Consider the following 20043-nt stretch of genomic DNA (forward strand, 5'->3'; position numbering starts at 1 on the left):
AAAGAGATTTTTTGGTCGGCACTGCCACTCCAGCGTGATCCCAGGGCAACTGCTGCAATGCTGCTCTCAAACGTTGTCAATGCCTCGAGATACGGTTTGAGGGCAGAGGAAAAGAGCACTGGGCCAATTACTGAACTCTGTGGGACGTTGTTACTCGGGATGTGTGTCAGGAGACCTTTGTGCAAATCTTTCAATCCTGTTTTAATTAGGCCCGTAAAACACACGGCAGATGGTTGAAAAGTCGAGAATAGCGCAGTTTAGCAGCGACTGTTTACCTTATATATTTGGGTTAAATCAGCTGAGGATTTGATTAATTGTTTGCTCACACTCCCAAGGGGAATATAACAGCCTTTGAATTATTTAACACATGCATTCTATTCAAAGAGTTGATCAGTACATTATGGTCAATGACACAGAATTGAAGAAGGGACCCACAAATAAAATAGGCAATAGGCTATTCCTCCTTTGTCACAGCTTCATTATATTTGGAAACGTGCTTAAAGAGATTGTTTCATGAAAACATTTGATCTCTGTTTGATTGATTGTTCTGTTGAGTTCTGTTTTGGTTCTGTATCTGACATATCATTTGTATCCATAATCAGTGCATTTTAAATCTTGATCCGATCAAATAAACTAGTATTGGTGGTTAAGGCTGGATAGAACTTCAATAAACAGATCATTGTGTTATTCAAAAATGTTAGGTAATTAAAGACACCACGACTTGTGTTCAGACTTATTCACCCATCAATATAAATTATGCAATAAGTTGGTGTCTACCAAATTATTTAGGTAAATTTGTCACGATCCAATTAAATAGTCATCTATCACATTCATCCTATTTGATACCATGTTAACTGACTGTTACACTTGGAGATCGATCTAGTTTCGAGAGCTTAACCCCAAAGGATCCAATCACATTCCCTTCTATACATTCTTACCCGTGTAAAATACATGTGAAAATAAATAAATTGATCTCGGTCTTTAATAACCCTAACCCTAACCCTGGTATTCAATGACCATTCGACTTCCATTGCAAGTTCTAACGTTTGATATTGCCCCGTTACAAGGTGTGAGCTGACTGAACTGGGGTTTGGGCAATGTCGTTTCAGGTCACCTATGAAAAAAGCAATACTTCATTCTTGGTTGTATTTATTTATTTATTATTGACTAAGCCTGGAGTTATTCCAGTGTTTTTATCATCTCAAGATGGAAGATTTATTCAGAATAACACAGCGCTGTTGTTGGAGTGCTGCTTCAACGCGCACAGAATCAACTGAGAGTGTTTGAGACGTTCACTTGTAATTCTTCAACTACATCACAAACTTAACACAACTTCCATCCAGGGGTGCTTCGAGGATTTATTATCCCAGACCAGAGGGATCCTGTTTTAATGCTTTTGTCTGGCACCTTATTTTTATTCAAAAACAAACGTCTGAACCATGGCAATTAAAAGCCACAAAGTCTAAGATCGAGGCATTCTCAGTTAGTAGATTGCAAACTTTCAGAATTCAAAAACTCAACATAGTGTTCTTTCCACTCTGACTCGTGGGTTATTTTAGAACGTGAACGTAGTTTGGCTGGCTGGGTGGCGTGAATGGGCAGGGTTTAGGAGTGTCGATGGTAAGGTTCTTATAAAGTAAAAGAGTGAGGTACGAGCTGGCCAACCTTTTATAGGATGGGATATTATTGATAACATTACCAAAATCACTATCGATCAGCATGTATCCAGGTTGTTTTAACTACAAGTTAGTTGAAATGTTACACTTTTTTTTTACCTTACTTTCTATCTTAATAATGAATTGTGATGTTGAAAATAGTACATTTTGGTCATTAGTTTCTAGTATTAAGTAGAAGAAGAATACTTCCCATCTGCTATCATTAGACATTAATGGACATGCCACAGTACCAGGATCGGAAAAAAAATGGTTACGTTTAGTTAAATGGTGTGAAGGACATCTGCTGTAAACACAGAGGCGGTTTTTTTGATCGACGATTTCAACGATTATTTTTTTTGGAGGATCTGAATGACGACTGCTTCGCTCTGTCTCGAGTGCAGGTAACATCTGTATGAAGCTGGGATGGTTTGGTTTGTTGTTTCATTACCATACCAGCCAACCAAGTCTCCACCTTCCTTCCTCCCGATGTCCTTTGTCTCTGTACGTGGGAGATGCTCTCCGTTGGTTAAGTGACGCTGAGTGTGGCAACACACTTAGATTGATTGACTCCAACTCCAAATCAATTGAAAGCATGCTGAACATAATAGAGTCTGTTGAGGCCCCATTTGCCAATGCCGCATGGAGCTCGTCTCACAGAACACCCGCCCACCACCACTTCTGTCAACAGTAGACCTTTACATCTTTCTCCAATTTGATGTCTTGTGTGCGTTTGCTTGCTCAAGGCAATTCTTTTTGTGGCATCGTTGAGACAATCTTCCCTGAAAGATAAGATTCAATTTGGTTTGGCGTGTGGTCGTTTGGATGATGTAATTCTGGATCGTTATGCATGATAACACCCTTAATCCACGTTTCAATATGTTACATCCAATGGCCGCCCAGAAGAGGTCAAATAAATGCAAACCTCTCTTTCAATCAGAGAAGCCAGTGGCGGACTCAGGGGGGGGGGGGGGGGGGGGCCGTGCCTCCATGGTTAAAAAAGTGCCCTCAAGAGTGGCAAATACGAGAGAAAGTGCCTTATTGGCTGCCCTTTACATGTGAAAAAAATTAGTGGGTGCCCTCTGGTGCCCCTTCATACAATAAACGATGATGATGAGCACTCTAGAACAAGACAATTCGATAACGTGCTTCAATGAGTGCCCTCTTAATGCCCTTACAGTGCCTCCATGGTTGAAAAAAAGTGCCCTCTAGAGTGGTGAATACGAGAGAAAGTGCCATACATGATGCATCATAGCTTTTTGCCCGCTGGTTGCCCCCATGTTGTGCAGAATGGGCCCTTTTTTTTTAGTCCGCCACTGAGAGGAGCAGTGTTGTGTCCGTGGACATGCGATGAGATATCACGCTACGCAAGGTTGGCGTACCTTATGACACAGCCAACGCTGTCATATGTAAATTAAACCCTGAGGCTCACAACGAAGACAAAGTGGCATTCAAATTACAGCTTAACACAGTGGACCCCGACCGCAACGTCACCAGGGAATATTTCAGGGAAAGTGGTCAGGGGTTTATGCTAATTAGCTCAATGTGGGTTTCAATACGTTGACAGCGTAACCCTTTTGCAACCCGGCTTAATCAGGCTACGTGCCTGACATAATAACATCACATATTCTTTTTAAAAATGTATATAATAATAACACTTTAACACAGTGTATTGCCGCAAACCTGGGGGTGGGCCGGGGCCGATATTACAGCAATTTGTCACATCAAGTTTACCTCCGTGAGTGCACATCAGAGCGTGACTCTGTGTTGCCAGAAGGGAAAGTATCGTAGGCTACCTGATGATTAATATTTGTTTGAGTGGAGTGATCGTTCACGGGTCAGTACCAAGAGAACAGGTGTCGACGTTATAATGCCGCCAATAAATCAAGCCATATCGCACAGCGGAGGCGGTTCATGAAGAATCGGCTGGACACAGGTCAATCTTCAATCTATATTAGTGTGGGCGGGAGGTTGAAGAGGCCTTGTGGTTTATCTCAGACCCATACATCTTTATATGGTGCTGTCTTGACCAGTCTGTGTAGAAGCAGAAAGTAGTCAGAACAGGTGTTATCACTAACAATGTGTGGTTCAATGAGGTGCTAATATTATCTTTAATATCGTGTGTCTAATGAGGTGATATACGTCTATTTACATCACTCAGACACTCAGTTAATGTCACACAGTTGCAAAGCCAGTTGAAGTGGACAGAACACTGTTATGGAGTTCTACTCAATTGTACATGTTGCAAGGTGTTGAGGCACATTATTTTAACAATCTAACAACATTACTAAATTGTTATTTTACCATCATAATATGTATTTTCTATTCATACATATTTATTGTAGCTTTTTCATGATGGTATTCAATTCTTGGAGTTGGTGTCATCATTTTGCAGCCTCTTGTCCAAATTTATACTTTTCATCACCCAAAGTTATGGGTATCTCTCTCACTTAGGGTACCGTATGGTCTTGTGGTCCAGCTCTGCAAAAAAACATGTCAATAACTTGCTCAAAATAGAGCTGCAAGATTGGCACTTCAATGTTCTTTTAGAGCTAATGTCATGATGCACGATAGTCTGTCTTGGTTGACGTTGAGGCTAAACTAACATCTAGTCTTGTAATGTTTACCAAAAATGCCGCTGTTGATCGGAAACCTGCATTTTTTCAGAGCAGCTTGTTCAAACTGGCTCAAGGCACAGTCATATGACTAGACTGGTCAGGAAAGGCTGTTTTGACCTCCCAAAGCCCAAAACAAATCAACTGAACAAAGCCGTCATTTACAGGGCCTTCAGTCAGTGGAATACCTTACCTTTTAACATAAGAAGCATCAAGGGTAAATATAGATTAAAAAAATCACAGAAACATATATGCTGAGGGAATCAACACAACAGGATTGACTCTCCATACTTGCTGAACTTATAAACATGAACAATTATCATGTATACATCTGCATATTGTCGGTTCTAGAACTCACTTTTCTCCTGCAATGGACTTGGTCTTTGTACTGAGAGGTTAATGATGTTTGTACAATATATATTCTGTGTTTCTGACTTTTGTGATGTAGATAGGTTTTTGTACTGTATAGGTTTATATGTCTGTATATTGTTATTTATTTTATGTGGACCCCAGGAAGAATAGCGACCACAGCTGTGGAAGCTAATGGGGATCTGACTAAAGAATAAAGTGACTAATGGAATTTATGTGTTTCTAATTCGTTTGAAATTAGCTCACAACGCTACCGTTGAATAACTGTTACTTCAAGACGCTATCAAAGCTGCCATTTTCAGGCAAAGATATTCAATCGCCATCCTTTCAACCACAAAGCGTCCACTGTGTAGGACGGCTGCCACAGTTGGTATCGCGCTACAGGAGCTCAAAACATGTTCCCTGAACTTGTCCTGCCTCTGCTCAGCAACCTACAGGCGCCATGGAGGAAACGTGAAGTCGTGCAAAGGTCACCTTCGACAATCAGACCATCGGCCCATTATGTGCTCCTAAGGCTTAAGTGCTGCGCTCTTCATCCCTGGGGGCTATAGGTAAGTCATCTCACTGTGATAATATACGCTGTGGAACATTTACAAATCAGAGGGAGGGCGTTTTAAGTACTCATTCAAATGTTGCCCAGTGGGGTTGCACGTCCAGCCCAGTTACGCACAAGACGGGTACAGTTACATGAAGATGTTGGTAGACAAAAGCATTAACCATATACCGAATAGATCTCTTAGTGATAATACTGGTATTCCTGTTCAGAAGAATTCCTCGCAACTTTTAGTGACTCATCTTAAACTTTACAGATACAAGATCAAATTCAGAATGCTAATCAAACAATTTGATCATTAAATGAAAGGAAAGAAACGGCCGCAGTGCCTGCTCAGACAGGTGAGTCTCGTTGTGCGCGATGCGACACCACCGTAGGGCTTGGGTTTCCTGGGAGAACGTTGACACATCGACGTTCATCAGTGGCTGCAAGAGGACAAGACAGTCATTTACAGGAAAACGATCAAGTGCTTATCATCTCCTAAAGCTAGGGAAGGCAGTTCATTTTAGATGCATTTTTGGTCAAATTAGTTGAATTTCTCACGCCAACATGAAAAATGAAATGCTCTGACAAAAAAATGAGGAAAAAATATCTGGTACCTGGTGCTGACTATTGCTTGCAATAAATCATTTCAGCCCGAATGAAATGACTGGATGGCCAGCCTACAGTCAACCTACCTATCCCTACCTGCTTGCATTCTGTCCATGCCCTCGTTGCGCCTGACTGGAGCTTTCCACAAAGCTAGTCATGGGTATTTTGGGGGGAGTTGCTTTGCAGACAGCCTGAAGGGAGTTTTTTGTAATTTCTTGCATGGATACTTTTAAAATCGAGCTTACGCTGGCGGGATTCTCCAAATTGCCTTCCCTGGCTTTAACTTCAGACTAAGCTCCCTGGTCAACGCTGAAAGGACAGTGTTCGAGGTTGTGCAACATCTGCCTGGCCGTGTGTACAATGTCATTATGCAAGCGATGAAGTCATGCCAAGTCTGGCTAGGGAACCGCAGAGAAATCCCAGACCTTACCGTAACACCCAAAGGAAGCTTTTGTAATCGTCTTGTAATTCCAAATTACACAAGCTTCCTTTGAATGTTCCTCCCAGCGAACGCTGACGAATGACAAGCAGAAAGAAGGGTGCCATTTAATATCCTGTCCTTATCTCATTGGACATATACTGCTACGAACAGGAACCCACCGAAAGGCATGAAGACTAAACACAATTACATTCTATATGGAGGGAAATGATTAAAGACTGGTAAGCGCTACTGCGATTAAGCCCTGCACCTTAGTTTGATAGATGGATCGATAGTGTCTTCTAAACACCGATGTGATTAATGATCACACAGGATAACTGCAAAACATTCTCATTCATTCCCTTTGAGGCTTTCAATGTACACATCTCCTCACTGCTATCCATCACCCTCTGCATGTCCTATTGACTTGGCTGTCACACATGACACTGTGGGTAACTTACAAACATAAAACCACAGCTTAACATAAGCTTACAACTCGTCAGGCTGCAGTGCGGAGCTGCAATGGAGCAAGTTGAAGCGAAAACAGGAAATATTCATTTATATCAGATGACGTCTTTGAGACTATGCATGGACTTGCAGGATCAAAGGTAGAAATGGCACGCCGGTATATATCAATGTCAATTGATATATATGGGTTTGAGGGAGCAGCCAGAGAAGCATAGGATGTGGAACTGTTTCCTATGTGATCACACAGCAGAGAAAGAAATGCCTGTGACTCCTGACTGCTAGTTCCTATCCTTCTCATCTCACTCTCTTTCTCCTCTCCTTCCTCCTCTATGCAGGTTTTCTGATTCTACTCGTAACAATTCAACATGGTTCCCTTTTTTTACTTTCACATGGAACATGATGGACACACTGGGTGTTCTGTAATCATGTGTCACACTGATTGGGGCGTGTGTAGGAGTGGGATTGAACTTTTGGCTGAAATGGAAGGATTTTGTAATCCTGGAGACCTAGAGTTATTACTCTGCCCTATAATTGGGATATTAATAATAGTTATCCTCACAGAAAAGGCTAACCTATTATTGAAGTAAAACGTGGATTTGAATTCACACTTCCTAATTACAGTATTGAGATTGCGTGTGTGTGTGTGTGTGTGTGTGTGTGTGTGTGTGTGTGTGTGTGTGTGTGTGTGTGTGTGTGTGTGTGTGTGTGTGTGTGTGTGTGTGTGTGTGTGTGTGTGTGTGTGTGTGTGTGTGTGCGTGCGCATGTGAGATATGTGTATGTGTGTGTGTGTATATGTGCAGGTAAACATGTGTGTGTTTGTATGCGTCTGTTTGTGTGTGTTTGTGAGGGTCTTTTCTCACAGAGTGGACAGGAGCAGGTTTTTTCTTTCAATCACATTTGTTTATCTAATATCTGTTTATGATGCCCACAATATTATAAAGCTACTGGAAGTGCTCAACCTTCACTATATGTCTCCACTCAGGTTTTGAATAGGGATAGCCAGGGAGCTGGGAGGAAATGGAAAAACAAAAATAAAAGACATATTCCTTTGAACTATTCTTTTCGATTAGTTTAATTGGAATCTTACCCCCGAAGTCCACATTTTGAAACCTGCATTATCAGTCTGAAACATCACTGGGCTACCTAAGAAAAGGATTGCTCAAGCATCAAGTGTTCTTCTTCCATCCTTCAGATGATATGGTGTACCCCAAGCTCCTGTTGGTAGGCCTTTTATCATATTGAATCTGCGCGCTGACACAGCCCCAATTCTTTCTCCGGAGAAAGCACAGGGGAACGAAATGGAGCATGTTGAAATGGAAATGAGAACAGGAAGGCAATTATTGCTTCACATTCACCCGTTCATACATACATTCATACACCGATGGCAGTGCAGCTATGCGAGGCAAAAGACAGCGCGTCAAGCAGTCGGGAGCAGTCAAGGTAAGGTGCCTTGCACATCGGGACTCAGTTGGGTGGAGCCGCATACCAGACAACCTGTACTGCCTCAGGAGATACTGCCGCACAAAGAAAAAATCCACACCCGTTCTCCAATTTAGCGTGAAGCCTGGTGTGACCCTGCAACAAATCAGATGATGTCACTATAGCGAAATTGGGATAAATCATCCTGTTAATAACTTTTATGGTGATTCACTTTAATATTGTCCACCTCCGTACTGACAGATCCAAATTGATTCCAAAAGGCAACTTTTAGATTTGGCCCGCAGGAGTAGGATTAATGCTCGGTGAAAATTCGAAGCAAGAATTATTATTATAAAAATGAACAAATGTTTTAGTAAAGCCAGGAGAGACGATTGTTATTGTTTGATCACCCAGACCGTTATTGACCTTTAGGTATCTGTTTCCTGAATGGTATAACACTAAGGCCGACCGGTTTCCCATCCAGCTTTCGTGGTTTAATAAACAAATATCATGATAAACATCAAGAACACAGTCATTCTGCGCCATCCGGATGCCTAGTCTCTGGAATGTTCTGCCGGAGCAGATAAGTCTAGCAGCATGCAAGCAGCAAACAACTTTAAATAAATTAAAGCCTTTGCTTCAAGGTCGGTTCTTTTCATTTATCCTTTATCTTTTCCTCATTTAATGTCATTTTGATTATTTGGTTCTCAGGCTTTTAATATATGCATATTTTTATTTGTGTTAAGCTAAATTCATGCGTCGTTTATATATATTTTGCAATTACTTTTTAAATGTATTATTATCAGTATTATCAAATAACAGATTCGGTATTGTTGTTGTTCTAATTCCTTTCAACATGCTGATCATTCTTCTGATACAGGAGCTATGTAAGGGCAGATGCTGCTAAGCTGTACAGAATCTCACCGCTATTTACTCTTCAGCCCCAAGCTAAGCTCAGGGGAGCCCAGGTTTTCTAAGTTCAGGAATAAGTAGGGTGTTAAGACTTCTTTAAAAGGGAATTCCGTTTTTACAGATGGTACCATAGTACATAGCAATGTGCAGCTCTATTGCACTCAAGTAATTATATAAATTTGTGCCATTTGGATGACAAATTTATGAAAATCTTCTTAAGACACACATATCAAGCATTGGTGGCCAGTGGCCACAGTGAGACTCAATCCCTAATCCTAAACGCCTAACTGCTCTACAGCTAAACAGGAACTCAATTAATAATTACAGCTTTCTTTGTTTCATTTTTTCTTCTTTCTTTCTGGTGGTGACCTTTGATCCGAGATTAGACACTTGGAAAACAAACACCCACACACGCACACACGCACACACACATACGCACACGCACACGCACACACACATACACACACACACACACACACACACACACACACACACACACACACACACAACACACACACCCAGGTGGTGGGTGGAGAATGGGTGTGGCTAGATATGTCGAACAGGTTTATGGCTGCCAGTGAGCAAGTTTCAAGAGCCATTTGCCTGTCCGAACTAGAACCCACGCCCTCAACCGACAGAAGCTTCTCATGTCGAGACACTTCCTACTTTTATTTTAAGCGCAGCTTCAGCCGCTCATTGCAGCGTGTGTAAAGAATATGTGGACTCGGTTTCAATGGGATACTTTAGGAGCCTTCAAGAGGAGTTTTGCATAGTTCACAATCATGTAAGTTACTGCTGTAAAGCAAATTATAACTCCATTTCAAATGTATTTGGTTTTGGTGGTATATAAACATGGTAACAGGTTCATAGCATTCCTTTCAAACTTTAATGTCCTGAAAGTATAGACTGTATAAATGAATCACAGATTAGACCATAGCAACACATGGTCAGTCTCAGAAATAGCAGTGTACAATATAGTGTTATAGGTTTGGCAGGGGATTTATTGTGTTTCAAACACAACTATACATAAATAAGCTAACTGGGACAGCTTTTTCTGCGTTATAGACAAACCTCTATGTGGAGTTCCAACACACAACAATGCCTCTTAATGCCTTAGGCTTTTGGAGATAACAGAACCTTTAAACTCATAAACACACACCCTGTAATAGGTAAAAGATACCTTTATAATCCCCTGAATACAAACCTGCCTTATTCAATGTTGCCAATATCGGTCCTATAATGGCAAAATGTAATACCATAGGTTTTCAACAAAATATGGATACACTATGGGTGATTTGAAGTATGTTAAGTACCAAGTGAGAACTAAAAAAACAAATAAAGCTCATTCAAAGATGAAGTTTGTGTTCATCTGTGTCTTGTAATACTGTGTTTAAGTATATTTAAGTGGTGGTCCATCCCAGCTACGACATAATACAACCATATTGTACAATATGATCCAGGAAATGCGCCTCCTCGGCAAATATTGTCTGCGTGCTATCATCGTATCACGGTCATATATGCCTCATCATTAGCGAGAGATAAAACTCTCCTCGTCGGTTCATGTATTGTAAAAACTTGGTTTTATATAACTCCTCATCATAAACTGTTCATCTCCCTCCGGCTCTTCAGCTCCCGGTCCTCGCGTCACGATGACCTCCCAGAACCTGTCCAACCTGTCCTCTCTGCAGGGCGAGTTCCGACCGGAGGACCTCATCACGCCCGTCTACAAGGAGGCCTACCGCCTGGCCATCGACCAGCTGCTCAGCGGTGGGCGGGACACGTACCGGGAGTTCCTCAAAGGGGAACGCGTGGGGAGCTTCCTCTCAGAGGAGGAGCTCCTCTCATCACCGCACACGTGCAGAGGCCCCCGGTGTCCCCCCCCCCGGCTGAAGACGTCCGCCATGTGCCGTCCGACAGCCACTCCTCCTCCGGGACCTACTGGCCCACGCAGTCGGACGTGGTGACCCCGGACCTGGAGCTGGGGTGGCCGGAGGTGATGCACGAGAGGCTGCAGACGAGCGTGGAGCTGCTGCACCAGCCGCCGCGACAGAACAGCCCCCCCATCAAGGAGGTCATACGCAAACACATCCAGGACGCCAGACAGGTGACCGCGTCGTGTGGTGTGCATGGAGTGTTGACTGCAGTGTCTGGGTTCCACCCCCCCCCCCACCGACCCCCTGCTGTCACATTGATCCAAGGGCCCCCGGCTCAGAGAGAGCCCCCTCCACCCCCCCCGCCGCCTCTTACACGATGCGACACTAGACCTTTGTCCTCTGAGGCGGTCTTACACTATATTTGTTCAGCCCCCTCTTCCAGTTAAAAGGAGTAAGTGGGTGGGTTTCAAGCGTCACAAACTGGTTTAGCAACTTGACGTCATGGGATCTGTGTGTGTGCAGTGGCAGTAGAGACATGCCTCGGTGGAATCTGTCCAAACAAATCCCTGCCGATATTATTCTCTGATTTGGGCCCACAGCCTGTCAGATGATGTCTCAGACAGTCGTGCCCGGCTTAGCAGGTTGAAAAGACATTGTTTTATTAATTATTATGACTGGCTTGGGAAACGATGTTGAATCCACTTTTGGGCGTTTCTGCAAACACACCTTACCACTCCTTTTATGACATTTATATAGACATTATTGAAACTAGTGTCTAGTTATGGTTGCGTCGTTTGGAGTCTATTATCTGAGTAAATACTCAATGCGTCATTGTATCGTTGTACTGATGACAACGTACATTTGAACAATGAAAACAATCTTTTATTCTTAACGCGTTTGTTATTCTGGATTAGCTCCGATCTTGTTGCAGCTTGTATCTTAAGTAAGGGAGGAATCCTGTCCTACCTCGCAGGAATATATAGTGCATACATCCAATGGTAAATGACGCAAAATCTGTCCTCTAAAATGCATTCTCTCCCTTTGCAGGTCATTGCGATTGTGATGGATATGTTCACTGATATAGATATATTCAAAGAGATGGTGGATGCGGCGGGGAGAGGTGTTCCTGTTTATGTGCTTCTGGACGATCTCAATCTCAAAAGTTTCCTCGCAATGGCTGAAAGTCAAGATATAAAAATTCCACAACTTAGAGTAAGTACAAGTATATTGCTTTTACTGATAATTCATGTGCTTCGTTGATGTGTTTGATATCTTCCCAGGTCAAATTCAGAACAGCATTTCAAAAGGAAAAGGATTTTAAGATAAAATCCACAATGTTAATTGAATATGATATTGAGCGGGTTTACTCCTTGTTCTCTTTTCACACAGCGATTGCGAGAGAGTGAATATTTCTTAAAGAGTAACCGCTCAGAGTGGAAATAGACTTCCAGTCTAGTCTCGTTTTAACTGGGTGGTAATTACTACATGGCTGTTTAACGATTCTAACACACCTTGTAAGTCAATGTTGAGAGGTTCAATCAACTCTTTTTGAGAATTACCGGACATTGTATACATATGATAGTTATTCCTAATCTCTGTTGATGTCGTAGGCTTCCGATGACAAAAAAGGGACATATTTTATCCATATACTCACTTGATATTTTCTTTTTCTTCCGCACCGCAGAACATGAGAGTACGCACGGTGAGGGGACAGGAATACCTCACTCAGTCAGGGGCTAAGTTTCACGGAGCAATGAAGCAGAATTTCCTCCTCTTTGACTGCAAAACAGCAATCTATGGCTCATACAGGTATGTGTAATGATAGACACGGGGGAGGGGGGTGCACTCAGTCATTTGGGATCTCCTTCACCTTTACAAATAAAAGGGAATGTTCTAAAAGTAAGTAATTAAGGTAAAGGTACACCAAAATAATAATAATAATAATTGATTGATCCCTACCGTGCAATAGCATTTCTCGACAAATTACAGTCAGAGCAGCCCTTTGATATGGATGACTGCTTATCCTAATGCACTCATGACAACCCACTGATGGTCCTTTATGTTTATCCATAGCTTCATGTGGTCCTTCGAGAAGATCAACCTCAGTATGGTGCAAGTCATCACCGGCCACTTGGTGAAGTCCTTCGACGAGGAGTTCCGGACGCTCTACGCCCGCTCCGCCGTCCCAGAGGTTCTGTCGCCGGTACGTCCGCCCTGTGCGCCCAAAGACGTGGCGAACGGCAGGCCCGTGATGACATCGTACGTCACAAGCCCAAGCAACATGTTTGAACGCAAGAACCACTTGAGGCACACTCTGGACGCGACCCATATGAAATCTCAGATGGAGAGGCAGGTGAGCAGGAAACTTCCCGAAGAGAGGATTTATGAAGAGCCGATCGAGCACATGCCGCTGAAGGACTACAAGTCGGGGGGCTTTAACCACACGCCCCAATTGAACCCTGTGGAGATGTCAAACTTCCTCAAACGACACAGCTACGCTGCTGGGGACAGACACAACAGCCCTCAGATTCCACAGAACCAGAGGCACGGGGCCAGCAACTGGAACATCCCTCGGGACACGTGCCCCCCTCTCGACAGGAACAACCACCCCATGATGGACGACTTCTCCCAGATGCAACAGATGTCCAGAGGGCAGAACGTGCGTCCGTCACACAATGACAAGCATCTCCTTTCTGTGCAAGAATACATGCCCTCTCTGGAGAACACCTCAAAGTCCTTCATGAGAACGTGGAGGATAGAATCGTACCTGAAACACCCTGACACTTCCTTTACTGATACTTTGGACCAGTACGAAACAGCTGATACTAGACCGAGCTCTGTGCTGCCCTCGAGGAGGCGGACCTCCCTGGTTCTTAACTCCACGATTCCGGAACATTCTGAGAATCACCATTATGTGAATAACTCGTCGACTAATCTCTCTGGAAACCTGAGCCCTGCACCGCACTACTCGTCAATGCAATGGGGAACAGAAGAGGATGACAGAAGGCGAAACTTTGAGGAATTTAAAAGGCAAAGTCAACAGAAGTTGGATAACACCAGGGACAATGCTGGCTATAACGCAGACATGATTTCGCAGAATTCCATCTACGCAAGCCTTGGGAGATCCAAAGGGAGGAAACTCCCAGACATTTCGTCAGACAACTGGGATAAAAGACACAGTGTTGCCGACCCCAGGAACAGTGAGTTCAGAAGTCCCTATGAATCCCCGGGTCACATGTATGGGAGGCACATGGAGAGAGGCCCAGAAAGGGTCCCTGCACATTACGGTCATTATGGGTCAAGTCTGAATGAGGACCAACGCTCAGTGTCTCATTATGACGTCAAGAACTTTGTGGACATTCAGAAATATCCTTCGTGGCAGGAGCCACCATCTAGAACTGTGTCCGCGGCCGCACTTGACGGAGAGAGCAAGGGGGAACCGTTTATACCCACTGAGAAGAACCAGAAGCATTTTCTGAAAAAGAGTACCATGAAGATTAGGTCTTTGCTCAACATACCGGAGAAAAAAGAAGCCAACTATTCGCAAAGCGTTGAACAACTCAGTTTGAAATCAGGTCACAGCACGGACACTTTAACGGCCGAGGACGAAGAACAGCGCTCTCAAATCCTCCTCGGTCGAGATCCTCAGCGTCTTGCATTTCACCATCACAGGACCTCTGCAGACAACCCCAAGAGCCGGCTGACACAGTCCTGCGGTAAGCCGTCAACTCCTCGTTTTAACGTCGAGGAGCACCGGCAAACCTCTACGACCCACGCTTTGTCTTCGAGGATGCACCAGCAGAACTTGCTATCTGAAGCAAGGCTTAGGGCCTGCTACGAAACAGGGAGCCGGCACGACGACGCGGTTTTCGAAGACCATCTGAAAAGCAGATTTGATTCACGCCGGGCTCCTGAAAGTAAGTATTCTTCCCATCGTGACCCGTCAGGACCGGCTGGTGCGCCGTCCATGGAAAAAGAGAAGGGCTTGTCGTCGAGGAAGGGTCCCGTGTTGAATGAACATCACCATAGTCGTACTTCCCATGGTCACCATGAAAATAAACTGGGTAAATTCATTCAAAAGATGGGTAGTTTAATCAACAAGAAATAAGTAACATGGGTTGGCCGACAGGAAGCATTTGAACAAAGGGTGATTTTCGTATTTTCGGTATAACTGTTTCAATTTCCTCCATCAGAATAAATAAGATTAAATTGCACATCTGAGTGCTTAAGGTGTTTATCGTTTTGAGATCTTATCAACAGTGTTAATGTTATGTGCGTTTACTCTAAAGGTGCATTTGGATATACATACTTTCAATATGTTTGGTTTCATATAGAAAGGTTATTTAAGATGTAAATAAGCTTGCTTGCTCAATTAGCTATTATCCCCAGTATGAGAAAATAAAGCAATGGAAACTAAACAAGATAATGATGTTGGACTATTTTTTTTCAATTTTCTTCGTGTTTATCACAATGGTCTTTATATGCAGAATATTTTTGCAGCATTATATTTTATAGATCCCTTAGCAGCAATGCATTCCAGACAGAATGACCACCAATGAATAAGATAAGATAAGATAAGATACAACTTTATTAATGTGGTTTATTAAAGTTTCAGTCTTTCAAAACCTGTTTTGTTTCACTGACCATTTCTTGGCTGTCGCTATTAGACGACACTAATACCATGTAATCAAGAGCAACATATAATTAGCCAACTCATAGAAACAGTAGTTCATTATGTTGACCTTTTCCGCTGCAAATATTGTTAGCATGTTGTCATTGCACCATAGGTGGGTTCACGACATCCTGGGGGGGAGGGTATTGTATCATCATCGTCTTGCAAATGAAGATCCAAGACGTATAATGACTACCAATGTTCTTTGCGATTAGGAAATATAGTGTTTCCTAATAGTTTAAATCCGTAAGGAAATAAAGAAACGAACCGGAGAGAATATAAATGACTTTTTATCAATCCTCCATCAAGTTCTAGATGCCTGTCTGAGAAAGACTTTCTGCAGACCGTGCCTGTGATGGTACATTAGACCTGGTTCCTACCTGTATACACGGATGGGTGGACATTGCCATTCACCCCGTTTATGACAGAATTTACCCTAGTTCTCAAGAAGTGTCAGCCAAGGACAACTCATGGATAGACACTGGGATAGAACCAGTGACCCCAGGGCGGCCCCCAGATGAAATGGTCCAAACCGCCACTCTATGCTTTTCATGAATAACGTACAGAAGAACTATAGTATGTTGGCATTAAAATAAGACTCACTAAGACAATAGTGTGTTTACCTTGTTACCAAACTCAAGAGTGGAATCCAGTTTGATTTGTAAAGACATTAGGACTCAAACAGATTAAATTCCCTCCATTATGGGAGTCAAACACAGCAGCCATCAAGTCAGTCAAGTTTCTTCAGCATTGTGATTGTGTGTGCGTGCGTGCGTGTGTGTATGTGTGTGTGTGTGTGTGTGTGTGTGTGTGTGTGTGTGTGTGTGTGTGTGTGTGTTTGTGTGTGTGTGTGCGCACGCGTGTGTGCGTGCGTATTGAATGTTGTATATTCATTTTTGCTTTACTTAGATATATTTATGTATCTATCTGGCAAAGATTTCAACAAATATATTTGGCCAGGTGAGCCAAATAGAAAGATTGATGCCGCCAGAAAAATACAAGCAGACATCTGACAGGTTTATAACCCAGGTGACTGAATCAATAAAATACACTCAGACCTCTCAGTGGTGCCCAGACTTTAAGGTTCACAGACATTTTGTCATGAGAAAACATAAATACAAACCACCTCATATCATGTACCATGTGGCAGAAATCTGATTCTTGAGCAATCAGGATCCGTTATTTAAGAATGCTGTGGTATAAATCAAAGCATTGCATTGTCTGTACACAGCTTCACCTTTTAAAGGATCTTGGTTTGTGACGACCAAAGGTTTGTTGTTGGCGTGTTGAGACGTAAATCAGCCATGACTTTTGCTTCAGCTCACCTCCTCTTGTGGGGTAGGCCATCAATTGACATAAATTACATCCCTAAAGTGTGGTAGCAGCTCCCATAGCTGGGACTTTGTTTGCTCTCACTCAGGTTAGTGCATGCGATCGGTGCATAGGAAGCTTCCTGAAGTACTAGGCCACAAAATACGTTTCGATGCTGTGTTTAGTTGCCACTGTGCATGCTCACAAACTTCGATACTGGGAGGCAAGCACTTAAAGTTATTGAATGTTAAATGTCCTGGTATCGAAACACATTGTGGTGAACTGTTTATGGCTTTGACCCACCGGGCTGGCTCAATAGGGGAAAATGAAAACTGTACAGTCTCCTTCTAACACGATCTTTCAACAATTACCTAAGCACTGCCTTTTGATTAAGAAGGGAATTCCAATCAGTTATTATACCCCCCCCCCACACCCACACACACACACACCCACACACACACACACACACACACACACACACACACACACACACACACACACACACACACACACACACACACACACACACACACACACACACTTAACTTCGCAATTTATTGAAATGCTGCTCGCACTCAGAATTCATAATTATCTCACTGCCTTAAATGCCACTATCTTCGCGCATAATCCCAACTGGCCGCCTCAGTCTATAAATCAGAGTATGTGCAGTGGCTTGTACAAACCGAATTTACACTATTTGAGAAAACTACCTAGCAGGGCAGTTTGGATGCGCTTACATGTGTTGGACAAACCAAGATACAGCTTTTGGAGCCGGAAAACACTCATTAAGAACATAATGGAGGTCAATTGCTCGCCAACTGCCCAGTTTAGAAACCCGCCGACAGCGCGAGAAGAGCTGACTCTAACAAATCAAAGCTGTTCTACAGCTGGATACAATGTTGACAATTAACCGGGTCTAAAAATACTGAAGAAGTCCTTTAACACCCAATAACCTTATTTACCTTGATGGCCATCATTTATTCATAATTTAACATGGGAGAAAGTGACGTTATGAAAGCATTAATGCCGTTATGTGCAGGCCTATACATGGTCGTGATGTTCCTCTATGGTTTTAATACACTCTCTTCAGTGTGAAACCTCAGAGGAAATCATGATGTGATAAATGAAGACGAGCGCCGATGCGCAGCAATTTGTTCCATGTTACTGGAGTGGTGAAATAAAAAAAAGTCACTTTTTGAGCAATCCTGTTTAAAGCGCAATTAACAGCTCAACGAATCAACTGGATCCCCGAGAGGTATTGAGAGGGGAGAGACGCTTGTGAGACGCAGGGACGTGAGGGTACGAATTACCAGCCGATCAGCTGGTAATTCGTACCCTCACGTCACTGATAAACAAATAAACTAGAAGACTATCCATCCCAGTGCCAAAATATAAATCAGTAGATACGGTGCCACCGATAGATAGTTACAAGTTACATTAGCAACTTTCAGAAACACGCGTGGCGCCGCATTTTGGTGCATACCGCCTGGCCTATGTAACAGGTTATGTAGCCTACTTCTATTCTTTAAACATGACGATTTAAACTGCGGCATGTCTATTTTGAACTTTTGTCTGAAGAGATCATCCAAAACGCTCTTAAAAAGACAAGGCATTAAGGCAAGTGCTGCAAAAGTGTGGATTTATCCGGGACAGCGCGGAGAGGGGTCTTTGAAGAAGCTGTCAGAGACGTTCCCCGAAACACGAGAGCGTCTTTTTCTCACCGCCGATTGGAACGCATCCTAACCTGCTCATGATGACTACAGCCTCCTTTTCTTGGTCAGCTGTGTATGCAATGTGTAGGCTCTAGGGTGTGTGTGTGTGTGTGCAAGGGCGTCAGTTTGTTTTTAGAAGTGGTGGGGACAATAACCATAAGCTTGAGTGTGGTCTGAAAAGTGCTGGGTACCCTTATGTAAGCTATTCATCCATTCAACGCTGCATTACAATATGCTCTACAGTGTATTGTCAGGTGTTGAAATTATTCGAATATTCGAATACTGGTTCGGAAAATTAGTATTTGAAGCTTAAATCAGTATTCGGAGCTTCGTTATTTTTTTTTTCCACGTAGGTGACTTTACCAGAGCGAGGGAGGCAAACTATAAGCGTCAGCGACACTAAGCAGAGAAGCGAGAGAGGTGGAGGAAGAATAGATATCTTGTTTCCCTTTATTTTATAACACAACATTAGCGGGATCTCTGGAGGAAAAGTAATACTTAAAACCTTAGCTTAGTTGTTTGTTTACGTTCGCTGTACAGCGCCGCGCCAATCAACTGTGACTGGCTTGCTGCAGAGCGTGAGCGTCTTGGGAATACCCGGTCAATATAATGGATATAATATGGACACATAAGACAATCAATATTCGGTATTTGTTATGGATTTATTGTACAAATTCCCTGAAAAGATGCACGTTCCAGGATGAATTGAAAAGCTCCCGTAAGGGCTGAGATGACAGAGAACAGCTGATTTGGAATGGAGCAACAGCTGTTCGCTTTCACGGGGAAAAACTAAGGAACTTCAACCTACTTAGGCCTACTAATTAACGTTCAAAAAGCTATTAAACAAAATATGCAGATACTGTCAAAATCGGTTCCAGGGAGTATATAAGGATTATTAATGTTGTTTTTGATGGTGTTTTTTTCTGGAACGAGTATTCGAATATTCGCTCGGAAAAACCAACGAGTATTCGAAGCCTGAAAAATGGCATTCGGGCCAACCCTATGAAGATCCTATTCGAACAATAAAAGTTGAAAACCACAGTTTGTGTTTTGGCTTGTTTTGCAAAACAGCGTTGGAAACACCAGGGTATTGGCTCGGGATATGTAGGCCTAATACTAATACACACAGGACAAAGAACAGTGTTGGCAATTTAACACTTATCTTGACATCGACAGAGTTTACCAGACAAACAATGCCAGACTGTAAAGGGGGTACGAAATGAAACGAGGTACTGAGCATCAGCCTTTTGAAGACGCGCAAGGGCTGCTGGTAGCATATGTTATGCTGCATTAAAAAAAGAAAAATACAAGCACCCAGAGGAGAATTGCATCTGCCAAATCCTGACCACCAGTAAACACTTGCGAAGGACCAATGTAGACTTCACTTGTTACAACATCATAAGAAAATTGTCCGCAAATAAAATCCCTTTCAGTTTAGGATAATCACACAGGTTATTCGAGAACATATTTATGTCAG

General features: G+C 42.9%; 1 protein-coding gene across 1 annotated transcript; it reads left to right on the forward strand.

Moving 5' to 3' along the window:
• The first annotated feature begins 9605 nt into the window (after positions 1 to 9605).
• Positions 9606 to 15570, forward strand: fam83b (family with sequence similarity 83 member B). The gene is given in 6 exon segments (XM_056610278.1): positions 9606 to 9781; positions 10627 to 10835; positions 10838 to 11101; positions 11919 to 12083; positions 12556 to 12680; positions 12945 to 15570. Coding segments are annotated over 5 exon segments (2778 nt in total). The 5' UTR covers positions 9606 to 9781; positions 10627 to 10646; the 3' UTR covers positions 14980 to 15570.
• Positions 15571 to 20043: the final 4473 nt, after the last annotated feature.

The sequence above is a fragment of the Gadus chalcogrammus genome, chromosome 15 (genome assembly GCF_026213295.1).
Source record: "Gadus chalcogrammus isolate NIFS_2021 chromosome 15, NIFS_Gcha_1.0, whole genome shotgun sequence".
Taxonomy (NCBI): domain Eukaryota; kingdom Metazoa; phylum Chordata; class Actinopteri; order Gadiformes; family Gadidae; genus Gadus; species Gadus chalcogrammus.